The sequence below is a fragment of the Phalacrocorax aristotelis genome, chromosome 10 (assembly GCF_949628215.1).
Source record: "Phalacrocorax aristotelis chromosome 10, bGulAri2.1, whole genome shotgun sequence".
Classification (NCBI taxonomy): Eukaryota; Metazoa; Chordata; class Aves; order Suliformes; family Phalacrocoracidae; genus Phalacrocorax; species Phalacrocorax aristotelis.
The window spans coordinates 8,419,693-8,442,837 of NC_134285.1; the positions used below are offsets into that span (position 1 = coordinate 8,419,693).

General features: G+C 42.4%; 2 protein-coding genes across 2 annotated transcripts in view; one reads left to right on the top strand and one right to left on the bottom strand.

The window, feature by feature from the left end:
• BAIAP2L1 (BAR/IMD domain containing adaptor protein 2 like 1) overlaps window positions 1-5,878 on the top strand; it is a 43,785-nt gene extending 37,907 nt beyond the window's left edge. Inside the window, exons 13-14 of the mRNA XM_075105021.1 lie at window positions 4,548-4,588; window positions 5,117-5,878. Of these exons, the coding sequence (XP_074961122.1) occupies window positions 4,548-4,588; window positions 5,117-5,192 (117 nt within the window). The 3' untranslated portion in view covers window positions 5,193-5,878. The remainder of the gene's footprint in view (window positions 1-4,547; window positions 4,589-5,116) is intronic.
• A 1,204-nt stretch (window positions 5,879-7,082) lies between these two features.
• BRI3 (brain protein I3) lies at window positions 7,083-21,530 on the bottom strand. Its single transcript, XM_075105023.1, has 3 exons — window positions 21,085-21,530; window positions 19,358-19,472; window positions 7,083-7,471 (listed from the first exon to the last, which is right to left on the bottom strand). The coding sequence occupies exons 1-3, from the start codon at window positions 21,248-21,250 to the stop codon at window positions 7,339-7,341; spliced, it is 414 nt and encodes a 137-aa protein (XP_074961124.1). The 5' UTR covers window positions 21,251-21,530; the 3' UTR covers window positions 7,083-7,338.
• Window positions 21,531-23,145: the final 1,615 nt, after the last annotated feature.

Sequence of the window (23,145 nt, forward strand, 5' to 3'; positions counted from 1 at the left end):
TGAAATTCAGCAAAAGCAGGTGTAAGGTCCTGCCCCTGGGGGGGAACAACCCCATGTACCAGTACAGGCTGGGGGCTGACCTGCTGGAAAGCAGCTCTGTTGAGAAGGACCTGGCAGTGCTGAGATGCAGTACTCCAAATATGGTCTTACCAGGGCAGAGTAGAGGGGGAGGATAACCTCTCTCGACCTGCTGGCCACACTCCTTTTAATGCACCCCAGGATACCATTGGCCTTCTTGGCCACAAGGGCACGTTGCTGGCTCATGGGCTCCCCAGTTCATGAAAGAAAGGGAATTACTGGAGAGAGCCCAGCAAAGCACTATGAAGATGATCAGGGGACTGGAGCATCTCTCGTATGAGGAAAGGCTTGAGAGGTCTGGGTTTGTTCAGCCTGGAGAAGAGAAGACTGAGGGGGGATCTTATTGATGCTTATAAATAGCTGCAGGGTAGGTGTCAAGAGGATGGGGCCAGACTCTTTTTCAGTGGTGCCCAACAACAGGACAAGGGGCAATGGGCACAAGTTGGAACACAGAAATTTCCGCCTGAATAGGAGGAAAAACTCTTTCCCTGTGCGGGTGCCAGAGCAGTGGAACAGGCTGCCCAGAGAGGCTGCAGAGTCTCCTTCCCTGGAGACGTTCAAACCCCGCCCGGACACGGTCCTGTGCCCCCTGCTCTGGGTGTGCCTGCTCAAGCAGGGGGGTTGGACGAGATGCTCTCCAGAGGTCCCTTCCAGCCCCCACCATTCTGTGATGTCTACAGCATCTTTTCCTTAGAGGTATTAAGCATTGGAGGGGAAAACAGGTCTTTGTTATATTGACACGCAAAGAGAATGAACTGTGTTTAAATAAGTAAAAACAGACACATTTTCTTAATAATAACAAAAACATAACTAGCTTCCAATACATCACTCTAGAACAAATAACCATTGAAAAGTCATAAGCATGACACAAATTACATCAATTGTCAGTAACATCTGAATTTTAAAATGTTATCTGCATTTCAGAAGCATAGAGACACACAGAATTTTAACAAATGGGAGGAAAGGAAACTTTTATTAATTACCTTGAGTAAATAGTGTGTCTTCAAAGAAATCCCTTTTGTGATCACATCTCGCTCTTTAAAAGAACAGGTTACCTCAACTTTACAAATATTAAAAAATGTGAAAAATTTCTGGCGGTTCAGCTATATGGGCCTTTCAGAAACATCCCCTCCAGCTGTACTTGGCTTCATAAAGTCACTCCACAGCTATTTCAGAAGAGCAGCAGTACAGAAACATGCTTCTAACTACTACTGCCAAAATATCTCTTGCAGATGCAGAAGTTGAAACAAAAAGTATCTTTTCTTTGGCAGGGAGGGGAAAAAAGGCTAGTGCTTCCCATTATAGAAAAATCTGTGATCCTTAACGTGCATGAAGTAGAAGCAGAGCTATGAGTCTTTCATGACAAAAAGGATGGAAGTTGCTTGACAGGGACCTGTGAAGCTCTGCTCTCAGTTAGAGATCTTACCCCATTTCGACTAGACTAGTCACGTTTTGGGTTTTTTATCTAAATGTTCCTATTAAAAGATTAGCTGACTCTTTCTCAGAACAGTCTAATATTAGCATCTATAAGTTTGAATACAGCACATTTGAATCCACATTCAAGTGGTTTTATTTATCAGTAATGAACCTTGTGTAGAAAGTCTAATTTGTGCAATGCTGTGTTTCTAGGACAATGTTTTTCTGTCAGGAATAAAGCTTTTCCAACACATGAAATTAATATCAAGGCATAAGATCTAAATTTTAGTGTTGAGTCACTTTCAAATCAAGTATCTGGGAACTTATAAAATTCTTATGAAGAGAAGCATCTATACACTTGTGGTTTTCATTTTTGGACAAAGAAGCAATGAGCCCTAACAATTCTGTAATGGTAGGTTTATACATTGGTCCATTTATTCTGTGCCTAGCTGCTGAGATGTATGGGATCAACATGTCCTTCAAATGTAATGATGTTCGCAATAGTTAAAAAAAGATGTATCAGCCCATGGAAGCTGCCAAGCAGGCAGTACAGTGAGTTCTCTTCCCTGTGACAAGGAAAGGTGACTTACTATAGAGCTTCGAAATTACTGAATCTGTTAAATTGTCTCAGCATCACTGTACTGGGCTGCAGTCCTTAGCGTGGCTAACTGTCCTCAGTCAGTTCTCAAGAGTAGTCGCCCTAAGGGTTGTTTTTTCTGTGGCATTAGTTCAGGGGTTTAGGAATAAACTTAAGGCTTGTGGACTAACATTCCTGTTGAACTGAAAAACCAAGAGGTGTGGCGGATTGTTTAGTTTACAGACTAAGACAGAATTCTAATTAGAACAGTACATTCTCTTCGGAGGCCAGAATGGGCTTATGGTTTCTTAGGAGCGGAAAACAGATAATACATCTTTTTTGAGATTCTAAATTTCCACAGGGAGAGCAAGAATTTTAAGAGATTTAAAAAATAAAAAGGAATTCTAGAGTATAAAATAATGACTACTTTTGTTGAGGCACCCATAACTCATAGCAGCTACCTTTTTACTGTAACCCCATGATTCTTCTTACCTGTTACCATACAAAACAAGGAAGAGAAGCGTAGAGGAGAGCTGCTGCACTTGAACCTGAGTGTTTTGCTCCGAAGTCACTATCTACTTTCATTCTTTTGGAAAGTTGCAGAGCTTCCTTGTCTTTCCTGCTTCTGTGCAAGTGACCAACCCCCACACCACCATAAGGCTTTGGAAGTAAGCTCAACGTTATACCAGGCCAGTTTGTAGGCTTGTACAGAATTTACACACACGTGGACAGTATGCTCATAGTGTCTTTTATGCAGAAGCAGGAAATGATTCACTGAGGCACTTTTCTTTTGTTTCAGAATACACAGGAAAAAATAGCTCAGAATTTCAAGGAGGAAAGATGAGGAGTGGTTCTTGCAACTTAAGTTGTTCATGCTGGGTTATGTAGGGCAGTGCTATGCAGAACAGTATCAACTAGAAAAGACTTAGTTGATGAAGCTTTGATTGGGTTGGCATTCAGGAAGAAGTAGCATGTAATTCAGCCATTCATTCATTCTAATTGATTTTAAGGGCTAATTAGGCCTAATTCTAAGGTCTAATTCTATTTATGACTGATGTTCACAAGCAATTTCATTGGAATCACAAGTCAGGCACAAGCTTAAGAACACTGCTGAATTCAATCCTGAATAAATAGAGATTTCTTTACCTGTGTCATGGTACCGTGACTACAGTAGCTAGGAACTCCTGGTACAATAAATGGTGTACCTGAAAAGAAAAGGCTTACTTACAGGCCTTTGTTCAGCAGTGAAATTAAGTATTGAAAACAAAATGGCCACATAGACTAAATGAATGGTACAAGTCAAGCTGCTACTTAAATGGTGACTGCGTGTTCCTGCTTCTACATGCATGAATGTATATTCCAATTTTCACTTAGTACTTTATCTGACACCTATTAGAAGCAATGCAATTAGTTTGCAGTTTGGAATATGTAATTTTTAAGTATGATTACTACTAAAAGTTAGAGGGGGGAAAAGAAGTAGAAATTATCTGTTTGCCAAAACTTCCGTGTAACAGGCTTGTGAAGGGTAATACTTTGCAACAGTTTTCCATTTTATCACTCCTGAAACACTTGATCCTGCAGGAGCACTGTGACAGAGCGACACTGCCATCTTTTGGGTTAGCTTAACTTCACAAGGACAAAATACATCATAGAAGTACGGTGCAAACCGTAGCTATAAAAATGAGTCTTTTCAGATCGTACACTTAACATGACAGTTTCATTACAAGGAAGTATTAGCAATAGCTACACAAAACTACTCCTTCTTTTGTATCACTCCCATACAAACAATGCAAATTATATAAGTACATGCCATCAGCTGTTTTCTTGGTTTTTTTTTTTCCCCACTCACCACCACTACTTGCAAAAGTCGCAGGAGATACCTGAAATTGTGCTTTGTAAATCAACAATAGCTGAACACAGTAGGTTTTACAAAAACTCTACATAACTGATCAGAAATCTGCCTTTGCTTTTAATATTCAAATATGTCATTATGCTGGCTGCTGCCTTTTGTACCTTCATGATTTTAGTTATATGAAGATACACTGACTGTGTTCACGCTGTAAGATCTGCTCCCACCCTAGCTTTGGCGTTTTGCTGTGACAACTAGCGGTTTATAAATTATGCTATAGAAATAACATGGCTTATTTATGCTGCAAGTAGTTCTGCCCTTCTTCTTTTGGTTGATGGCTGTTGCAGTGACATTTCATTTGCCATTTTAACCTATAAACTGCCCAGCTAGACCTCAGGTGATCACTGATCTCACACCTGGGGGGGATGGACACCACATATACGTACACACACCAAAAGAAAAGGGGGGGGGGCGGTGGTGTTCAACTGAACTACAGAATTACTACTCTAATTGGCTAAATATTTTAGCCTACTTGAATGACAGACCTCTTTTTCCTTAGCAGGCTAGTGAGATCAGCTCTAGCGTGTTTTTGTAAATCTATGTAAATATCTTCTTTTTCTCTTACAGAAACCAGATATGAATGGCATTATAAAACCACCTTTTCTAAGGTATATTTTTTAAAGCTTTTACACTAACTTAGTTGTATTGATTTTTATATCAGCATACATTATTGTATTGGTTGTGAGGGGAAATAAGCATGTTACCCCGCAAATTACTGTGACCTTTCCTGAGCATTGGTAAAACATTATGACTAAAACTGGTTGCACTTTTCTCAAGAGCGGCATCAAGTGAAATACATAGGCCCTTCTTGGAAAAATGTTTCTCCAGTAGTTGACAGGGAGCAGGACTTAAACTTTGTCTTTGAGAGTTGAAAACAAAAATCTTTGAAGACTGGGAGCTGTTTAAAAAAAAATGTCCAGATATAACTGGGCATTAACTTCCCAAATTTTGTATCACTGCAAAGTGACTCTTCCATTGTAAGCTTGGTTTAAAATTTGAAGTTAAAATTGAGTTACACAGAATCCTTTAGTCTAAAACCATCCAAGTTGTTTGAGGACTAAGTAATGAAGTAACTGGCTTAAATTTGGTTTTGTATTGCAGCAAGCCTTCTGGTAACTTTGTGCATTTCTTTTCAGTGGAGAAAACCCTTTTGCAACTGTGAAACTCAGACCAACAGTAACAAATGACAGATCAGCACCAATTATTCGATGAATATGTGGTCCATAAACATGTACTTCTTCCTTACAGACACCATTTTCAGTTATGACAATTACTCTCTAAACGTGTTCTAAAAAGTTATTTAAATGTAATTACTGTACAATAGAAGCATACTGGAATGGATCTGATTTTTTTTTTTTAAAAACCTACACTTTCTAATGAGGTAATTGCTTTGGGCTAATGTTTGAGCACTTTGGCTTGATTTTACAGTATGCCTTTTTTGTAGTAGGAATTGTGGAAGTGTGGAGATAGTTCAGATATGCTAGGAAACCAGTGTAACTAATAGATCACAAATATGAATCTCTGGCATCTGTTATTTGGAAACTGTAATGGTAAGTTCTCGACTATAAGCCTGCATATGCCACATACTACATAAGAAAAAGATTTTTTTTCCAGAAAGAACAATATAACAACTGCCTTATTCAAGAATAGAGAGTTGCCTGTAAAAAGTGATTATACATTATTTTAAGACACACACTCTAGGTTATAAATAAATATTTATCCTTTAAGAGTAGAATTTGTAATGCTTTGCTTAATGTTCAGATAAAAGTTTTCAAGTGTTAACATAAACCCATTTTAAATGTTGTACTGTCAACACATTCTTCAATGATATTTTTTTCGTTAAAGCACATTGTTAAACACTAGTCTTATAAAAAAGTCATAATAAAACAGTGCCATGATTTTTTTTTCTCAGATGCTAATATAAAAAACTGCCTTTGAAGTTACTCCATTACTGCACTCTTCCACAAAAGAAAAAGAGATTAAGTTTAAAAGGTTTGGTTAAGGAGCCTAGCAATGGCATAAATGCTGCCATAGTACAGTATCTGAGTTAAAAGCTGTATTTCACTTAACTTTTGTCACAAGCAGAATTGTAGTTTGTTACCTTAGGCCCAGATTTTTTAAATCCAGTGGAGCCAACTTGTCAGACTTTTCTTACAGTAGTAATCATCTTGGAAATTAGCCTAGAATGTTAGAAACTGACTCTTCACTCTGTATCAGCATGGGGTGCTTTATCAGTGTACAGTTCAGGTGATATTTCCCACCTGCTGTATGAACTGTCTCATGACTACAGCCAGTGAATAGTACTTATGTCCATATGTACATGCTTCCCACAGCATCCCAGGGATATACTTCTACTATAAACAGTGGATTCAAGTCATGTGAAATGCCTTTCACTTACTTAATATACTATTTTTTGATATGAGCATGTGATGGCTGCAGAGGGAGAGTCCATTCATTCCACCCCCTCCTCTCACGCTGCCTTTCAGGTTCAAGGCTGAAGATACTTCATTTGCTATGGAACCTTGTATAAATATCCATTATTCCATTCTGAAACACCAACTTTTCAGAAGTATAACTTATACCTGAACCCATTTTCTAAAGCATATCATTAGAGGCAAGCCAATGTAGACTTCATAAGCTTTTAACAATTCAGTACCAAGGACTAAATAATCTGAAATGCAAAAATCTTTACACCAGGTTGCTCATACCTGGCAGTGCCACAGCCTCTCTTTCTAGAGAAGAATGCCCTGCTGCAGTCAGGAGTTAGTCTTGTCTGTGAACTAATACCAGCTCCAGCAGATAGAACACAGCCACAGCAGCCATTGGAGGTCATGTTTGTCCCTACAAGCAAAACCTTCACTAATTAAAATAGGGCTTTTACTGTTTGTTATTACTAGTGCCATTAGCAGTGGAGTAGCACACACAGCACTTGCACCACTTTCCTCAAAAGCATCTGATGTACTAAAACCATGTGTGTGTTTTTATTTAATCATAGGATTGTGGCAAATATTTATCCTTCTGAGTAATCCTAGCTACAAACACCACTTTCAGACCACATGTTATGAGACACATTAGTCACATACTTAATAATCCAGCCACAAGTTGAGGATTGCAAAAGGTAAAGCAGTTTTATTTAGTTTTCAACTGGTGCCACTAAACATGGAAAACAAGTTGGGTTTTCATGTTTTGCAATGCACATGCTCATAAAAGGTTAAGTTTAAATTACATGCAAGAGACTGAGTTTCTTCACACTTTACAAAACAGGTCCGAAGCAAATAAAATGATTGTACATGACATTTACATTAGAAAGAGTATGCTAACAGTTGTAGCTTCCATAAGCACGTCCACGTTCAGCCCCTTAGCCAAAAGCTGCCCCACAATTAGGGCATCTTCTCTGCCTCAGTGCAAGACAGAACAGAATCCCAATTGGAAAGAATACAATGGCACACAAAACACCAAGACAGGTGAAGGTATCTTCCAACACGCCAACCCTGTAAAAATGGAAAATAGACTCAGTCAAGGACACCCACCAAGTTTGCCCCAAAGTTACCACTTTGTGACCTGGCAGTCACTAAAAACCACACCATTTTATATAACATGCTAAAGTACAAAAAGGTTTTTGGGTTCAGCTTGTTTGTGTTTTTTGGGGGGTTTTTCCCCCCTTAGAAGGCCTTGATTTTCATAGCTTGCAGAAGGTTTTGAATTACATCACTTAAAGAAAAACAGGGAAGTTGCAGGTGATTAGAGTATAGCTTAGCAGTCTAAAAGGTTTAAGTTACACTAGCTGTTCAGTTCCAGACAGCAACCATTCCTCTATCACTGCAATCCAGGACTGTTACTTGGATCAAAACACAATAACCACAGCTCTGACCAATTGTATCAACTCAGTTTCTCAGCTCTTCTACAACAGACAGCAGTCACACTTTTGTCATATGCTTTGCCTACTTAGTTTTCAGCATTACCTTGGGGTGAACTCTGAGCTCCTTCACCCTCAAGTCTTCCACAGTATGTGCACACTACAGCTATTTCAAAAAAAATAATCCATGTTTTCTGAACGTTTTGATCTGATGATTTGGTGCTTTTTCTCTGCTTCTTCCTAAGAGAAAGGTCTGGATGGGCAGAGAGTTGTATAACGCTGGTTAAGGGCTTCTGGTGAAGCATCCAGCCCATGCTTTCTCTAAGCAAGTTAAGACCATTGCAGGCAGAGATATGCAAATAAGTTTGTTTCAGTCTGTTACTTCAAATTAATACACAACTTGGTCATGTCCAGTTCCTGCAGTTGCCAGCACATTCTCTCGGATATTTTTCTTCCATATTTTTCTTCAGAGAGCACAAGTCAATATAATTAACATGTAAAGGGTTAGATGCGCTGGGCATTTAGGGCTCTGACCCATTTAGCAGGATCAGGAGGACTTAAAAAAATCATAACTGTCAATTTACAGTGAAAGAGTATGTCAAGTGTCAGCACTTCACTGCAGAAGGGGCCAAATAAGTAAGTGTGTAGAGGGCTATGCTAACAACTCACATTTAGACTTCCTAAGTCACCAGAACAGCTCAGAAGTGCAGCACTACTGTCAAACTGTTTAACAAGTTTATTTCCAGTAGTTAGAAAAGGCCAAAGGCCAAAGACCCATCACTTTTAAAATAACCCTCAGTAGCTGTTCCTGGTTTCTACTAGCAAAAACAGGTGTCCCTTTAGAACTGTAGGAGAACCTACTATTGAGCTCATCTGGCTCCAGCTGAGTCCCAACGGAATGACCACCCTACATGAGAAATTCTGTTTCAGCTTAGTTCTGTGACAGCAGAAATTTACCTGAACAGACTTCTGATTTCAATCCCTGACTTTCTGAAGTGCTGTATCTAAACATCCCCCAAAATGAAAACAGACAGTAAAGCCTCACTATTCTGACTTAAGAAATCTGAGCAGCTACACTAAATAGTCAAAATTTGGAGTTTAGCAAAACACTTGAACACAATGTGTCCTCCTGGATTCCCTGGTACAGTGAAAGTCAACAGAAATGGAGCCAAGTGACCTTGAAACACGTGCTACAAGCAAGGTGCCAAGGCCAACAAGTTGTTTCCCCACATAGCAGTCCTTGACAACCTACTGTGCACATAAATAGTGAAGGAAGAAAGATGCAGACTCAGAGACCGTTTCCTTACTGCAGTTGGCTAAAACATTATAATTCGATTAAACTTAACAACACTTCTCCTTCCCCTCAACCACCATAAGAGGTCAAAGGCTTTTCAACATGTTTTTGATATTCTGCTGCTTATCCAAGTTTGTGTTCAGCTTAAGCTTTGAACATTAGTCCCCTCCTTTTGATGACCTTACTTTACTTCATTTCTGTGTACAGAGTTCTAGTGATGGCAATCAACTTTGTATTTGGTATAAAAGTATTGTCAGGGTACAGTTGATCCTAGCAGTAGCTTTATAGTTTCATATCCTCAAATAACACTCCTATAAGGCAACAAGTTAAAAGATGTAGGCTAATGTTCAAATCACCATACAGATTCTAGGCTCAGCACACAAGTGTCCCAAAGCTCAGACTTTTGTAGCCTGTGCTGTTCATTGCTGCTCCTACAAACTCAGCGTAACATCACCCCCTCTGTTCCTTATAAGTCAGGCACACGCACTACCAGAGCTCCATCTATCAGTGCAAGAACTTTATTTTGCCACAACGATGTAAGATTACTCTTGAACACAGACATCTGCGTGTCCAGAGAGATAAGACCAATGAGAGATCAGATCAGGTCTGCAGAAGTGTTCTGCTTTTATGACAAACTCTCCAGGAATTCAGATCCTACCATTTTTCCCAGAGCTAGAACACATCTTGCAGAATTAGTTTCAGTGGTGTAGGTACCACCTTTTTCTCCCCATGGTTCTAAAGTACTTCAGGAAAGCCTCCTCAAACATGGAAAAACACTCACCTCTCTCTCCAGTCTCTTTTACCTGCTGTTCCCATACCTCTATCATCAAATCACAAATCCAGAGATAAACACTGGCTTAAAATAAAACTTTAGAAGTATCCAAAAGTGCCCAAATTAGTAAAACCACCTTTCTCAGGATGGAATCGCCATATTCAGCACACTGATACAGTCAGTGCATGTTGTGAAGGACAATGCTTCTGACTCTTGCGAATACTAGAAGTACTAAAAAACCTAATAGTTACTCAGTACTTCATAAAATAGTTGCTGTATCAGTAGTATGTTATTCAGCTGAAGCAAAAGCTATGTTTAAGGAATAGAGCATAACCTAACAGTAGAACTTTTTTCTTTATAAATAGATTTCTTTACATCTTCTCCAAAAGCATATGGCAGTCTCCACCAATGAGACCTAAACAGACAGACTGCGATACAGACAGTAGGTCCAGCTTACCTCCTGGGGTTTTGTGTTTGATTCAGATTACTGATTCTTGCCACAACGAGTTGCTGACTTACAGAATGTATGGACTTAACACAGAGAATCCCACCTTCATTGCTGGTATTCCTACTACAGGTTTTCATACTGACCATTGACTACAGACACGCTCAGCAGCAGCAAGAGCAAGTTTCCCGGAAATAGCACTACTGATTGTCTCCGTGATAGTTTACCAGAGCTTTCTTCTGTAGGTCAGGTTTGGCAACACCTACATCTGTCCAGCTGATACTGCAAGCGTTTCCTGTGGGAATCCTGAACAGAGCTTTGTGTGCCATCAACTAGCCCTTACGTTTCTGCTGGCTTGATGACAAGTGCGTCCAGTGGGTTTATGAGGGTCAGAAAGAAAGGCATCGTGTACCCCCCACCTGGCATGCAACCACTTCTACCTCTACAGTGAAAGCGCTGACAGATCACGCTATAAGCCAGCAGACAAGAAGGAGCCAGGCCATTTCTGCTGCAAAGCAGAAACTCACCCTTGTCTTGGCACATTAGGCATTGACTCACAGCACTTGCCCTGCACCACCTCAGCAAACAGCACTCAGGGAAACTACAGGCGCTAGATTTGCTCAGCTTGGTTAATATTTCTTTGTAGTCTGTGTCTACTGATCTGCTACAAAGAACTTTAGCCCAGGTTTCCCACCAGCCCATGAAAACTGTGCCTGTTTCCTGTCCCCTCTCACCACAGAGCATTTCCCAGCAAAGTGAAATACTAATGGGGGAAACAGTCAGAGGAGGTAGTACTGCTGAGGAAAGAAATATGGCAGGAATTATTGAAAAAATATGAACAGAACTGCAGTCACTGCCACTACTAGAAAAAGGCAAATATCCTACAGGGCATATCATGAAGTAAACTTTTCCCATATACTCTGGATTATTAATGCTTCATCCAGACCACCATATACAGCTTTAGTCCTCATTTAAAAAAAAAGAAAAAGAAAAAAGATAGATATGTGGATTAATTAGAATCAAAAGCAAAGAAAAATAGTAAAGAAAATGTAGCTGCCGTCAACTTACCCTTGCTATCCCACTTTCAAGTCCTAATCCCAAACCAGTTATTACACCATTAGCCTGTGCCAGGAAACATCAAAATCTGCTTGCTGGGTCGAGCTCAGAGCATACTAACCCAAGCAGAGATGCTTTTATTAGACTGACTTTTAAAGCAGAGTTGAAGAGCCTCCTATTAACACTTCCCTCCAGAGATTTCCAACTAGCTGTCCTACCTGAGCATATTATTGCGGGGTGGGGTGGGGGAGGAGGTTACGTAGCATGGCTTAAGGCTTACAGGAAAGCTTTAGCATAATTTCTTTTCTGTACAACCTCTTTGCCTAGGGCATATCTGGACACCATAACTGTAAAATTACATTGCAAGTGACCCTCAAAATTAGACTGCAATTAAAGAATGGAGCCAGTAAACAAAGCTCTCATACTGTTGATTTCATTTACTAGGGAAAAAGATGTGCTATCAGAAGTGCCATCTCCTGGGAAGAATCTGCTAATCTGTTCCTTTTTTCCAGGCATTTCAATGACACCAAAAGTAACATTACTTCAGACAATGCATACTAAGTGCAGTACACTGCACGTTAAGGCTATTGTATTTCTGGACTTGCTTTGCTATTACCCTAATGCCATCTTTTTCATCCACACACATTGAGCATCCCCTTCTGCAGGGATTCAACTGTTGCTTTGTTAGTGTTCTTAAATCTTCTCCTTGTCTCTTAATAATTCCATATTCCGTTCCTGCCCTGAAGTCTACCTTTGTGACAAGTAAGCCAGTGTACTTAATTAAGAGTATAAGCAGCCTAATTTTGATCTGACCTTAGAGAATAAACACTAATTAAACATTAGAGAGGGATCAATCAGGGTACTTCTGGTCAGCCCCGAGTAGCTGCAAAGACAAGCATAGATCACTGCTGTCTAACCCATTACAATCAACCCTCTTAATCAGCTTGCAAGGCCCAAGTCTACTGGTCAGCAAATGTCCCTGACACTTTAAATAAAATTTATTTTAAACTCCCTTCCACCTAAAACAGAGTTATCCAGGAAGTGTTTTGTGGTAATGCAAAATGCCAATTGCAAAAAAAAGGTGGGCGGCCCAGGAGTCACCATCAATATTCAACACCAGACCCAGGGAAAAGAGCCAGCGAGGGACAAAGCAAGCCACAGGAAGCACTGCTGGGTCTGCGACAGAGGAAGGCCAGGGACGGTCGGCTGCTTGGCTGTACTAAGTCGGCTGCTTGGAAAGTTTACCAGAACTGCGTCTGCATGACCTCCACCGTAACATAGCTGTTATTTCAGGGCCAGTTCCTATCACATCTATAGCAGTGTGATTACTACTACGGCATAAGCTACACAAACACTTTTTGGCTTCTGTTGATTTGTGTCACCACCTAATTTTAGATTAACACTTACCCAATCAGTGCTTAGCCAGTTACTAAATTTAGAAGGAGGAAAAAAAAATATTTTTAACAGAGAATTAATATTTTAGGTTTTGCTTGTGTATCTTACCTGAGCTGCAGAGTAATCAGAGACTCCGTATTCAAACTGTACATTCACTAATGTAACCAAACAAATTTTGTTCTACAGCATAAACCACATAAAACTGACTATAACTGCACCACACCCAATCTAAAAATAAAGTAGAAAGGTTTATTTATACTGCAAGCAGCATCTTGGGTTTAAGCTATAACTGCAGCTACCAGCTCCATAAAGTAAGGTCGGTTATTCCCACTGACAAGTATTTAAAATCAAATTACTTTTCAGACAACCCTCTTCTTGAAAGTAAGTTGCAAAACATTACTATCTTAAGTCAGATGCTCAGGACCAGAGGGCCAATAGTGAGATCTGCAGACACAGCAGCAGTACAATTTAACACGTGCATTTTTAGACTTAACACTACACCACAGTATTTAAATGTGTGCTTATCAGCATTTGTCTTCCCTTACAAATGAAGTCAAGGGGTTGTCCCAGGTAATCAAAGGCAGTCTGGTTGTATGGCAAGCCCTGCAAGACCTGTAAAGAAACTGCACTTAAGACGACCACTGTCTTCTGCACAGATACTCCCTCACTGATCAAGCAAGTGGAATTTTCACATCAGTATCCCATCTCACCTGCCACTGAGGTTGGTGGGGACTCTAACTTTAGATTTCAGTGGAAATATCAGACCAGTGACAAGCACAGACTTTGGAAGCTGCACACTAAATCTGTAATTTTGAACATGGAAACAGTAACATAGATAGCTGTTTTTGTTGCATTAGCTGGGACAGACAAAGAAAAGCTAGGTTAAGCATGTTTAAATTTCACCTGCAAGCAGCAGGATTAAAAGAATTGACAATTATAGATGCAACTACTACGCATGGGATGTTTACAGTTTTCATTTCCATGCAGAGAGGTGCCAGCTCCTCTAGCCTCAGCTTGAAGGCACGCTGAAGGGTAGTTGATCCGTAGTCACAGAAAGGCACCCAAATCTATACGTAGCCACTGGCTTACCCTCCTCAACACAAGATGTACATATATGTTAACGCAATTATCCTTAAAAGTCACCTTCAAGTATTTACAAATTTATCTGAACTTCCTTATGGTTTAGGCCTCACTTCCATACAGAGGGCTAGCTGCAGAGCCAAAGACATTCCAACAATGGGAACAGCCTGTATCTAGCTGTTGTTGATCTTGAAATGGCTACAAATCACCAGCCTTCTCTAATGCAGTAGCACCACTGCCTTAATTCCAGTTCTGAGAAGACACTAAGAGACAAGCTTTGTGGCTTCATACCAACAGCCTAGCCACACAAGTAAGGCTAAGCACACCAGCTCTCTGTAGATGGTGGATACCTCTCCATGATGAACTAGGCTGAGATCTGGTGTGGTTTTTCCTCATTCATCTGCAAATATAGCCAAATCAGTACTGGTAACCCCTGGTTACCAACAAACAAGACCCGTTTTCTCCTCTCACCCAGAACAGCTCATTGCCACACAGAAATCCTCATTACCAGAATACAGACACCGGGACAAATAGTGACACTAATTTAAAAAAAAAAAAGCTATCAACTCACACCCAGGGACAGGCTGGGCATTAGGGACCAGATTATCATTTTTATATGGTCCCATTAGGAAAAACATTCCTGCTGTATCTTATTAATTGCATAAAGCCTTATTTATAAGAAAAATGTGTTTTGATTATTTTCCACAAATCAGTTCAGAGCAGTAGAACAAAAATCCTCAGAAACAGCAAGAGCTATGGCTGCTCTCACTTGGGACCCTATTAACAGGCTTACCATCTCCTCTCTTCTTGGGCTTAGGTAACAGACTTCCTGCAAAGCAGCTGCATGCCTCTGCTGTTAGGCTGGGAAAAGAAAAGTTACAGCTACCCTAGTCAGTAATTCCAAATGGCAGACTCATGGCATCTGCTCAAGCCTGCTGTATCAAGCCTTTCTTCTCCGCAGTCACATGCGTAAGTCACTGCTGAATTTCATGCCCTAACTGCTCCAGCCACCAAATTACAGCACAGCAGGAATGAACACCCCACTCTGCCTGAACAGCAGACATTTACAAAAAGCTGCAAACTGTAGTATGAGACCGCTACACCAATTCCTAGCACAGGCTGATCATCTTTGTGACAAAAACCAGTGTCAGGAGCTGCTGCACTATGATAGCTATTCCCCTTTATAGCACTCTTAAAAAGGTATTTCAAAGTTGGCTTCACTCACAGGACTCAAAAGGACCTCTAGCATCTCAGCCTGCTGTTACAAACCAAAAATCCACAGGTTTTCCTCAGAATACCAGACATGCTCTCTAAATAGCTATGTTTTGGGGTTTTTTCGTTGGTTTTTTTTTTCAATTCCTTGTATATTTAACCAGTACATATTATGAAATTCTATTTAAAATATTTTCATAAGGTTTAAATATGGTTGTGGTAAGTAACTATCAAAAACCTATCCCCTGAATGGCCTTCTATCAAACTGCACACAGTTTGTGATTGAAAGAATTGAAGAAAAAACAAGACTGAATTTTTTTTTAAGGACTTTATCACCTAAGTGCAATTTTCCCAGAGCCTGTTCTCTCAGGAGAGATGCACTTAATTGAAGAAAACAAAACTCCAGCCAAAAGCAGAGAACTTACTATGTCAAGTTAAAAAAAACAGCCCCAAAGCAAAACACCAAACGCTGTGGCAGGGAGAAGTCTGTGAGACATCTTAGAATAAATAGAGTTTTAATCAAACTTGTCACACCCTCCAATCCCGGAAGAAGCTTCAGTGTTATTATAATTTGGGACCTACTACAATATTCCTCAAGCAGATATTTTATAATTGTCGGAAGCAAAAGCCACCACAATGCAGAGTGTTATGTCCTTTCTCTCACCCCTTCTTCCAAACAACTGAATACTTGTTAAAACAGGAAAAGAAAACTGAACAGGGCCCACCACAGGTTCTGTCCCAGATCTTGAAAGAACCAGCTTTTGCAAACATCACATCAAGAGAATGCTTTCACAATTTTTAAAGGGATCTTTCTTCTGTTAAGTAATAGGAAAGCAAACATTCCTTTGCAGTTTGTTCTGCCCAGGAACGCAAAATGGAGAAAAAGAAAATGAAAGTGACCACAAGAGAAGCGGCCAGACTGCATTCTCCAAGCTAAAAAGATAATTACATGGCTGGATCTCTAAAGTTAGTGGCTGTAATGACTCAATCTGTACTTGGGAACATAAAACAGTTTAAAAGCAGGGCTTGGCCAATCCTTAGATGTCAACTACAAACAATAAAGCTGACAATATTCTGCAACTCAGTTTAATTCTCTGTACGTCAGGGCTGGGAGAACTCACGCTAAGACAACAGACTACAACCACCCGAGATATTTTAATAATGCAAGGAATGATGGAACAGACATGAATATTGAAGTCTGTAATTAGAAAGCAACACTGACCAATGATGAATGAGTATGAGCTGGCTAATGAATAACTCTAAGCAAGAGGTACAGCTTGCAAGACAGAGGAGTCATCCCTCAGATGCAGCAAAGCTTCAGATATATGAGAAAAAAAATGCAATTACATAGCAACCAAGGGCATACTACCTACTTGTAGACAGGCTGCTTTTGGAGATACTTTGTACTTTTCATTACTTCACACCATAAATCGACCCTAAAGATCAACTGTACTGTAGCTAGTGTATTAATCCCAAGGTCACTCATGACTGCAATTAAATAGACTCCTACCCAAATAACAGACCAGCATATTTCTCCACAACACCATATATTTTAAGCTGGAAATGGTCTTGATTTCCATTAGCAACATTCATACATGCCATAGTGCAAAAGACTGGTTTGTATTTCTGATGGCAGAAACCCTCTCGGTGGGCTTTAGTCTGCTCTGTCAGTTACATTATTCCACAGCCACAAGCAAGACTCTTTCTTCATGGTCTAAAGCAGATGACTTCTCTAACAATCATGCACAGCATTAAATCAGAGGAGCAACAGGACAACTGACTTGGCAGTTTAATAACAAAGTTTTTTATGCAGCATCAATAGCTTTTTATGTTTATCACCAACTCTGCTGTTCAGCGTTGCATTCAAAGTGTAGCCGCAGGTTGCATTCTTCATCAAATAGGTTTCCAGGCTGAGGAGTAAACTATAACTATGTTTAAGGTCTTGAGAAGTCAAAAAGGATTATGAGCTCTTCCTCTAGGAGAAGCAGCCAGTGCAACTTTCCAGCACGTGAACCCTGACCCTTCAGGTTGCCATGAACATTTCTAATATTATGCTTCCCACCCAGCCTCCCTGTGCTTTCTCTTGACATACCAGACCATTAATTCCTTAACTAGTTAGAAGACATTCAACTTGCAATTTTTCCCTCCTACTCTGACACTTTGACTCTTCCTCTAAAGACAATTAGGAAAAAAAAAAGTGATACTGCAAGGGAGACTATGACACACCATTACTAGATCCAGTTACTCATCCTTGGGTTCCCCTGACCAAGAGTACTTCTGAAGTGCTGAGAAAAGTCCCACAGTTTAAGCAGTGCAGTATTACGCCTCACTGTAATCAACGCGTCATAGTTCTCACAACGTTTTTTCTTCCTACAGCCTAAACGAAAACTTGAGGATCCAAGAGTAAACAAGTTTTTTTGTGGAGGGTATTTTACTTTAGGGAAGAGTCCAATGGTGTAAATTTGGGGTTGTCCTGTGCAGGGAGGGACAGGAGTTGGACTTGAAGATTCTTGTGGGTCCCTTCCAACTCAGGACATTCTATGAGCACTGGGTACCCCCAGCAGAGCAAGTCCGTTGACTTAAGAAAACTATTCAAGTGAGGTCACTTCAAAGCACCTCACAAGAGATTGCTCATTTTCCCCAATATGGCAAAAGTTAGATATTATACTTGCAAATGATTGTTTCAAAGGTGTCTCCTAGAGCATTCCAGGATAACTTGCAGGAAAAAAGGAAAAAAAAAAATCTGAAGAATAGCAGCAAGAGTCTACAAATCTTAAGTTATTGCAAAGACCACTTCCATAGCAAAACTTTGAGATTTATTGGGTTTAGGGCCAGGAGGTCTGTAAAAACACCCTGTCTGCCTTTTACCAAGCAACAGATAACATCTGTCTTCTGGTTGAGCTAAAGGATAAGCATTTTAATGTAACTACTCGGGTAGCCGGGTCTACCGCATCCTCTGAACAGCTCAGTGGTTACTTTCACTCACCGTTTAAAACACACAACTTTAGATCAATAGCTCTGGCTGGTACAGGTTTTTCAGCCTTAACTAGTGGCATTTCAGCAAGCGCCTGTTTTTACATAGCACTACACAATACTTATTTAAATCCACCTTTGAAAGCAGGTACTTACTCTCAGACAAATGCCAATTCAAACAAAACCAAAAGGCATCTGGGGGACAGCCTCTGCTACTATGACAAGCTCCATCCCATTCATCACCCTGAACCTGGTATCATTTCAGCTATTCTAGCAAGGCTGTTTCCTACACGTTTTGAAACAGATAAGCAAGGGCACAGACTTACAGAATATTAAGCGTCTCCTCACAAGATGCCACAAGGGTAACTCCCATACATTTTAACAGAAGGCAAATGATTCTGCATTTGAGTCAGAGCTGGCCAGGCACACCAGCATCTGAGCTGCACCAGCAGCAATCTGGCTGCCCTCACACGTTAGTTAATATCCTGGGACAAGAAGAACTAAGAAGTATAAGGGGTGACTTTGCTGACTTACAGCACTAATGTGCCTCCTTCCCTTTTTTTATGGCTGTTCATCTTGGAGGGGGAAGTTGTTCTTTTGTTCCAACGCCAACTAATAGCTGACCACTTTTTCTGGTTTTCACCACTTCATCAGATTACACTTGAATATACTCCGTTAACCTCCCTGTTCTTCTACAGTAAAAGGACTTTTAAAGTAAGAGATCTTTTAAAGCCCTAAGGCACTGATGTTTTCAACCAATACCAGCAATCACCCTGCCCAGTTTTGCACAGTCTGGATGCTGGGAATGGGGGGACACACACCACAGCAGCCGAAGCCCTTCCACAGGACTGCCAGATAACCAGAAGTGACTATGGTCAAAGATTACAGAAAGTTTCACAATAAAATCATGTTACTATCACTGGGCATAAACACATCAGAAGGGACCTCCCATCATCCTCTCCCCCAAGAACTGACCTTTTACATCTGTGACTGAACTGCCTTTTCATTAAAAATACCACTTACAGATCTTCCTCCATCATAAAGAACAGATTCATGTTAATACACTAAGTCAACTGCATTAATTTTAGCAGTTGGCAAGAGTCTATTAGGACAAGCACAAACTACATAAATGAAAGTGCTCCACAGCTAAATTGTAGTGCTATTCACTTAATTCAATTCTAATACACACACAAAGAGAATCTATTGAAAACCAAGGAACTATAGGGGTACCTGTAATTTAAAGACTAAAACTCAAGACTGAGTTTACTGCTCAAGCAGAGAGCTATTATTTTACCTGCAGGCAGGACAGCCACCAACTACTACTACAGAAGTGGTGGTAGCGGGCTGTTGAATAATGGTGTATGTGCTTGAATAGTTTGGCTGTGATGTCGGCGGAGGAACAGCATACCCTAAAATAAGAAAAAAACCTCAATCACCACACGCAAAGCACAAAGAACAATTATTTTAATTAAAAAATATGGAAACAAAACATGGAGAAACATAAATAGAAATGTAGTCTTGACTGAACACTTTAAGAAGCTCTTATCAAAATCAGAGTTGGAACATACTGCACAGCACATCCAATACCAAAGCCACTACACAAACCCAAGTATCTAGCACAACTTAACCATCTGAAAAGGACGCTGAGCTAATAATTAACTTCGAGAATTTGTTTCAATGCTGTTTGAGCACCAGGGAAAAAAAGAGTTTAAACAAACAATGATCACAGCTTTCGCTTCTGAACATTATGTATCACGTTATGTCCTGCTCCCACATACAAACTAGTTGAAACAAGGAATCTTCTGCTGGTTTGCAGCTTAAATTCCACATATTAAGTGTATAACTGGAGAGAAAGGTAGGAGTGATAAGGTGCAAGTGGAAAGGAAGCACTTGTGTAGCACAGAAGAAAAAAACCTTTCAGAAAATGTGTCATTGGCCAGTGAATGTATCATTTTAACAGCTGTAGTTAGAAAACACAAGCCCTTAACTACTGCATTAACATTAAAAATTAAACAAAAGTAAAAATGCTTTTTAAAGGGACTATTAGATGTTAGCAGTGTAATCATACAGTTGAGGTACTCTTTGCCCAGGTATACTCCATTTTGAGTTTCTCTCCGAGGGCGCAGTTCTCAGATTTTCTTGAAGCAAGTTATGCATCTGCAAAGTCCACCAACCTCTGGACTTAAAATTAAACTATAAATAATCAGTAATATTTGTACTGTAGGAAAATAGGCTCCAAGTCAGCAGCAGCAAATGGGTCTATGGCCACAGGTCTCAACACAGTGCCTGATGACTGAGGTCTGTGTCTGCTGTATTAAGTGTATTTTTTTTTTTTTTGCAACTTTTGAAGCATTCTCTTAACTCTTCAGAGCCTTTCCCGAGACGCTACTTCTTTCTTTGACAGAGGTTAGTATTAATTCAGTGAACAAAAGTACTGCACCTACTCACCTCCTTAAGTCTCTCCAAGACTACTGAAGTGTATCAGAAAAAAACAAACATTAACCAGAGTACAGCGAAGCGCACGCAAAGAAAAGTGCGAGTTCGGAGTCCGTGTCAGTGGAAGCGCAGCCGTGCCTCTTTGCCGCTGTTCGGAGGCGGAAAACCCACCCCCCAGGAGAGGCACGCAACCTCGGCCAGGGCATAACACGAACGCGACGTTACTCCCCGGAGACGCCCGGGGAAGGAGGGGATAGGGAGGTAGCGCTTTCCAACACCTGGATCCCCGCACGCCCTCCTCCTCCTCCCTGCGCTGGTTTTAAGCGTGAGAACTGCAACGCCCCAACCGCCCCGCTCCCGAGAGGGAAGCCCCACGCCGGATCGGCTCCAGAGCCTCTCCGTGTCGCCGGACATGGTCCTTCTCCGGGACTCACGGCCCCCGCTCCAGCCCAGCCCCGGGGGGGGGGGGGGTGGGGGGGGGTGGGCGAGGGAGCCCCTCCGGAGCCGCCCCCCGTCCCGGCGAAGGGGTAGCGGGCCGCAAGCCCCTCTCCGCCCGCCGGGGGCCGCCCGCCGCCTCAGACCCACCTGCGGCCGCCGCGGCGCCCGGGTAAGGGTAGGGCGGAGGCGGCTGGAAGCCGGGCTGCGGGGCGGGGATGGCGCCGTAGTTGCTCTGCCCGTAGTCGTAGCCCGCGCCCTGGGCGGCGGGGCTGTAGGCGGGGGGCCGCTCCTGCAGCAGGGGCTTGTTGTCCATGCCGGGGGGCGGCGGCGGCGCTGCCCGCCCGCGGAGCCAAGCCCAGCCGAGCGGCGCAGAGCGGAGACCGCGGGGAGGGCGAAGAGGAAGCGGCGCCCTCGCCTCAGCGCCCCACGCGGCGGGCGCCGCCCTCCGCCCCGCCCGGGGCCGCACGGGCCTCAGCAGCGGCGCGAGCGGGCGGGCGGCGCCCCGCGCGCGCGGTGCCGGCGCGGTGCGGTGCCGGGCAGGCGCGAGGGAGCGGCGGAGCGGCCCCTGCGCGCGCGGGCGGGCCCGGTGCTGTGCTCGCCGCCGGTCACAAGACTGAGCCCCACGTGACGCCGCTCCCCGGCGGCGCGGGGTGACTCGCCGGGAGGCGCAGGAAACCCTCGGCCTTAAAGGGGCCGCGGCCGCCGCCGCACCCCAGCGGGCGCTGCTCCGTCCCTCCTCGCTCCCCTCCGGCACGGCTGCAGCAGGGCCCCGGCTCCTCCTGCCGCCCGCTACCTCAAGTCACTGGGCCTGCAGACTGATTTTTAATTAAGCCGGTGATGGATTTTTAACACGCTCGCTGAAGCCCTTTCTAGCATCGCTTTCCTTCAGGTGCTCCTCTTCCCAAATGAGGTCCCTGCTGGAAACCGGCGGCCTGAACCGGACGGGGACGAGGCTCATTCTTGGCTTGGTCCCAGCTAACATCGCAGCCGGCAGTAGCTGGAGGGTCTGCTCAACGCGGGGAGACCCTTTGACCAAAGAAGGGATGTGCAAGGCTATGGATTCTGCACCCACAATAACGCCAAGAGCCACTTTGAATCATGTAGTGGCCAAATTACTTCAGCTCAGCTCTGGAAAGAGGGAACGTTTGAAGGAGTGTGTCACTGTGTATCTCTCTGTATGTGTGTATATATATATGACTATATATAGTCATGGTTTAATGCCAGCCGGCAACCAAGCACCACGCAGCCACTCGTTCACTCCCCCCTGGTGGGATGGGGGAGAGAAACAGAAGAGTAAAAGTGAGGAAACTCATAGGTTGAGGTAAAGACAGTTTAACAGGTAAAGCAAAAGCTGCACACACAAGCAAACCAAAGAATTCATTCACTCCTTCCCACAGGCAGACAGGTGTCCACCCGTCTCCAGGAAAGCAGGGCTCCATCACGCCTAACAGTGATTTGGGAAGACAAACGCCTCTGAATGTCCCCCTTTCCTTCTTCCCCCAGCTCTATATGCTCAGCATGATGTCATATAGTGTGGAACATCCCTTGGGTCAGTTGGGGTCAGCTGTCCCAGCCGTGTCCCCCCAGCCCACTCTCTGGTGGGGTGGGGTGAGGAGCAGAAAAGGCCTTGACTCTGTGTAAGCCCTGCTCAGCAATAAGGAAAACATCCCTGTGTTATCAACACTATTTCTAGCACAAACCCAAAGCAGAGCCCCATACTAGCTACTATGGAGAAAATTAACACTATCCCAGCCAAAACCAGCCCAATATATATATTCTGTGTGCGTGTCTGCATTTACACTGAACCCCCAGTCTGAGGAAAAAGCAAAAACCCGCAGGAAATAGTGCTGTGTTCTGCAGTGACTTCTGCAAACTCTTACATCCCCGCTGGGAAGAGCCACACTTGAGTGATAAAGTACAAAAAACAAGAGCTCTGGGGGTGGTGGCACAGAATGGGAATGTTGTAAAAAGAGTAAAAGTTTTTAAAAAGAGATTGAGGAAGAGGCAGAAGAAAACTTGCATTGTTCAAAGAAATACTAAAGTTAAAGAAACACTAAAGGATGGAAGAGCAAGGGGGATGCTGCTTTCTCATGTACAGCAAGCTAAAAGAACGAGTTCAACAGCACTTTCACTGGGCTCAGCTGCTTCTGAAATCCAAGTTGTCGACATTTGGACAGCCAAGGCCAGATGCTGAAAGGATCTTAAATG

Bases quoted from the DNA above. Each gene is read 5' to 3' on its own strand.
- BRI3 (XM_075105023.1), bottom strand. From the start codon at position 21,250: ATGGACAACAAGCCCCTGCTGCAGGAGCGGCCCCCCGCCTACAGCCCC. The intron at 19,473-21,084 runs GTGGGTCTGAGG...TTCTTATTTTAG, and splicing joins GGGCGCCGCGGCGGCCGCAG to GGTATGCTGTTCCTCCGCCG. The intron at 7,472-19,357 runs GTAAAATAATAG...CCATTTTTACAG, and splicing joins GGTGGCTGTCCTGCCTGCAG to GGTTGGCGTGTTGGAAGATA.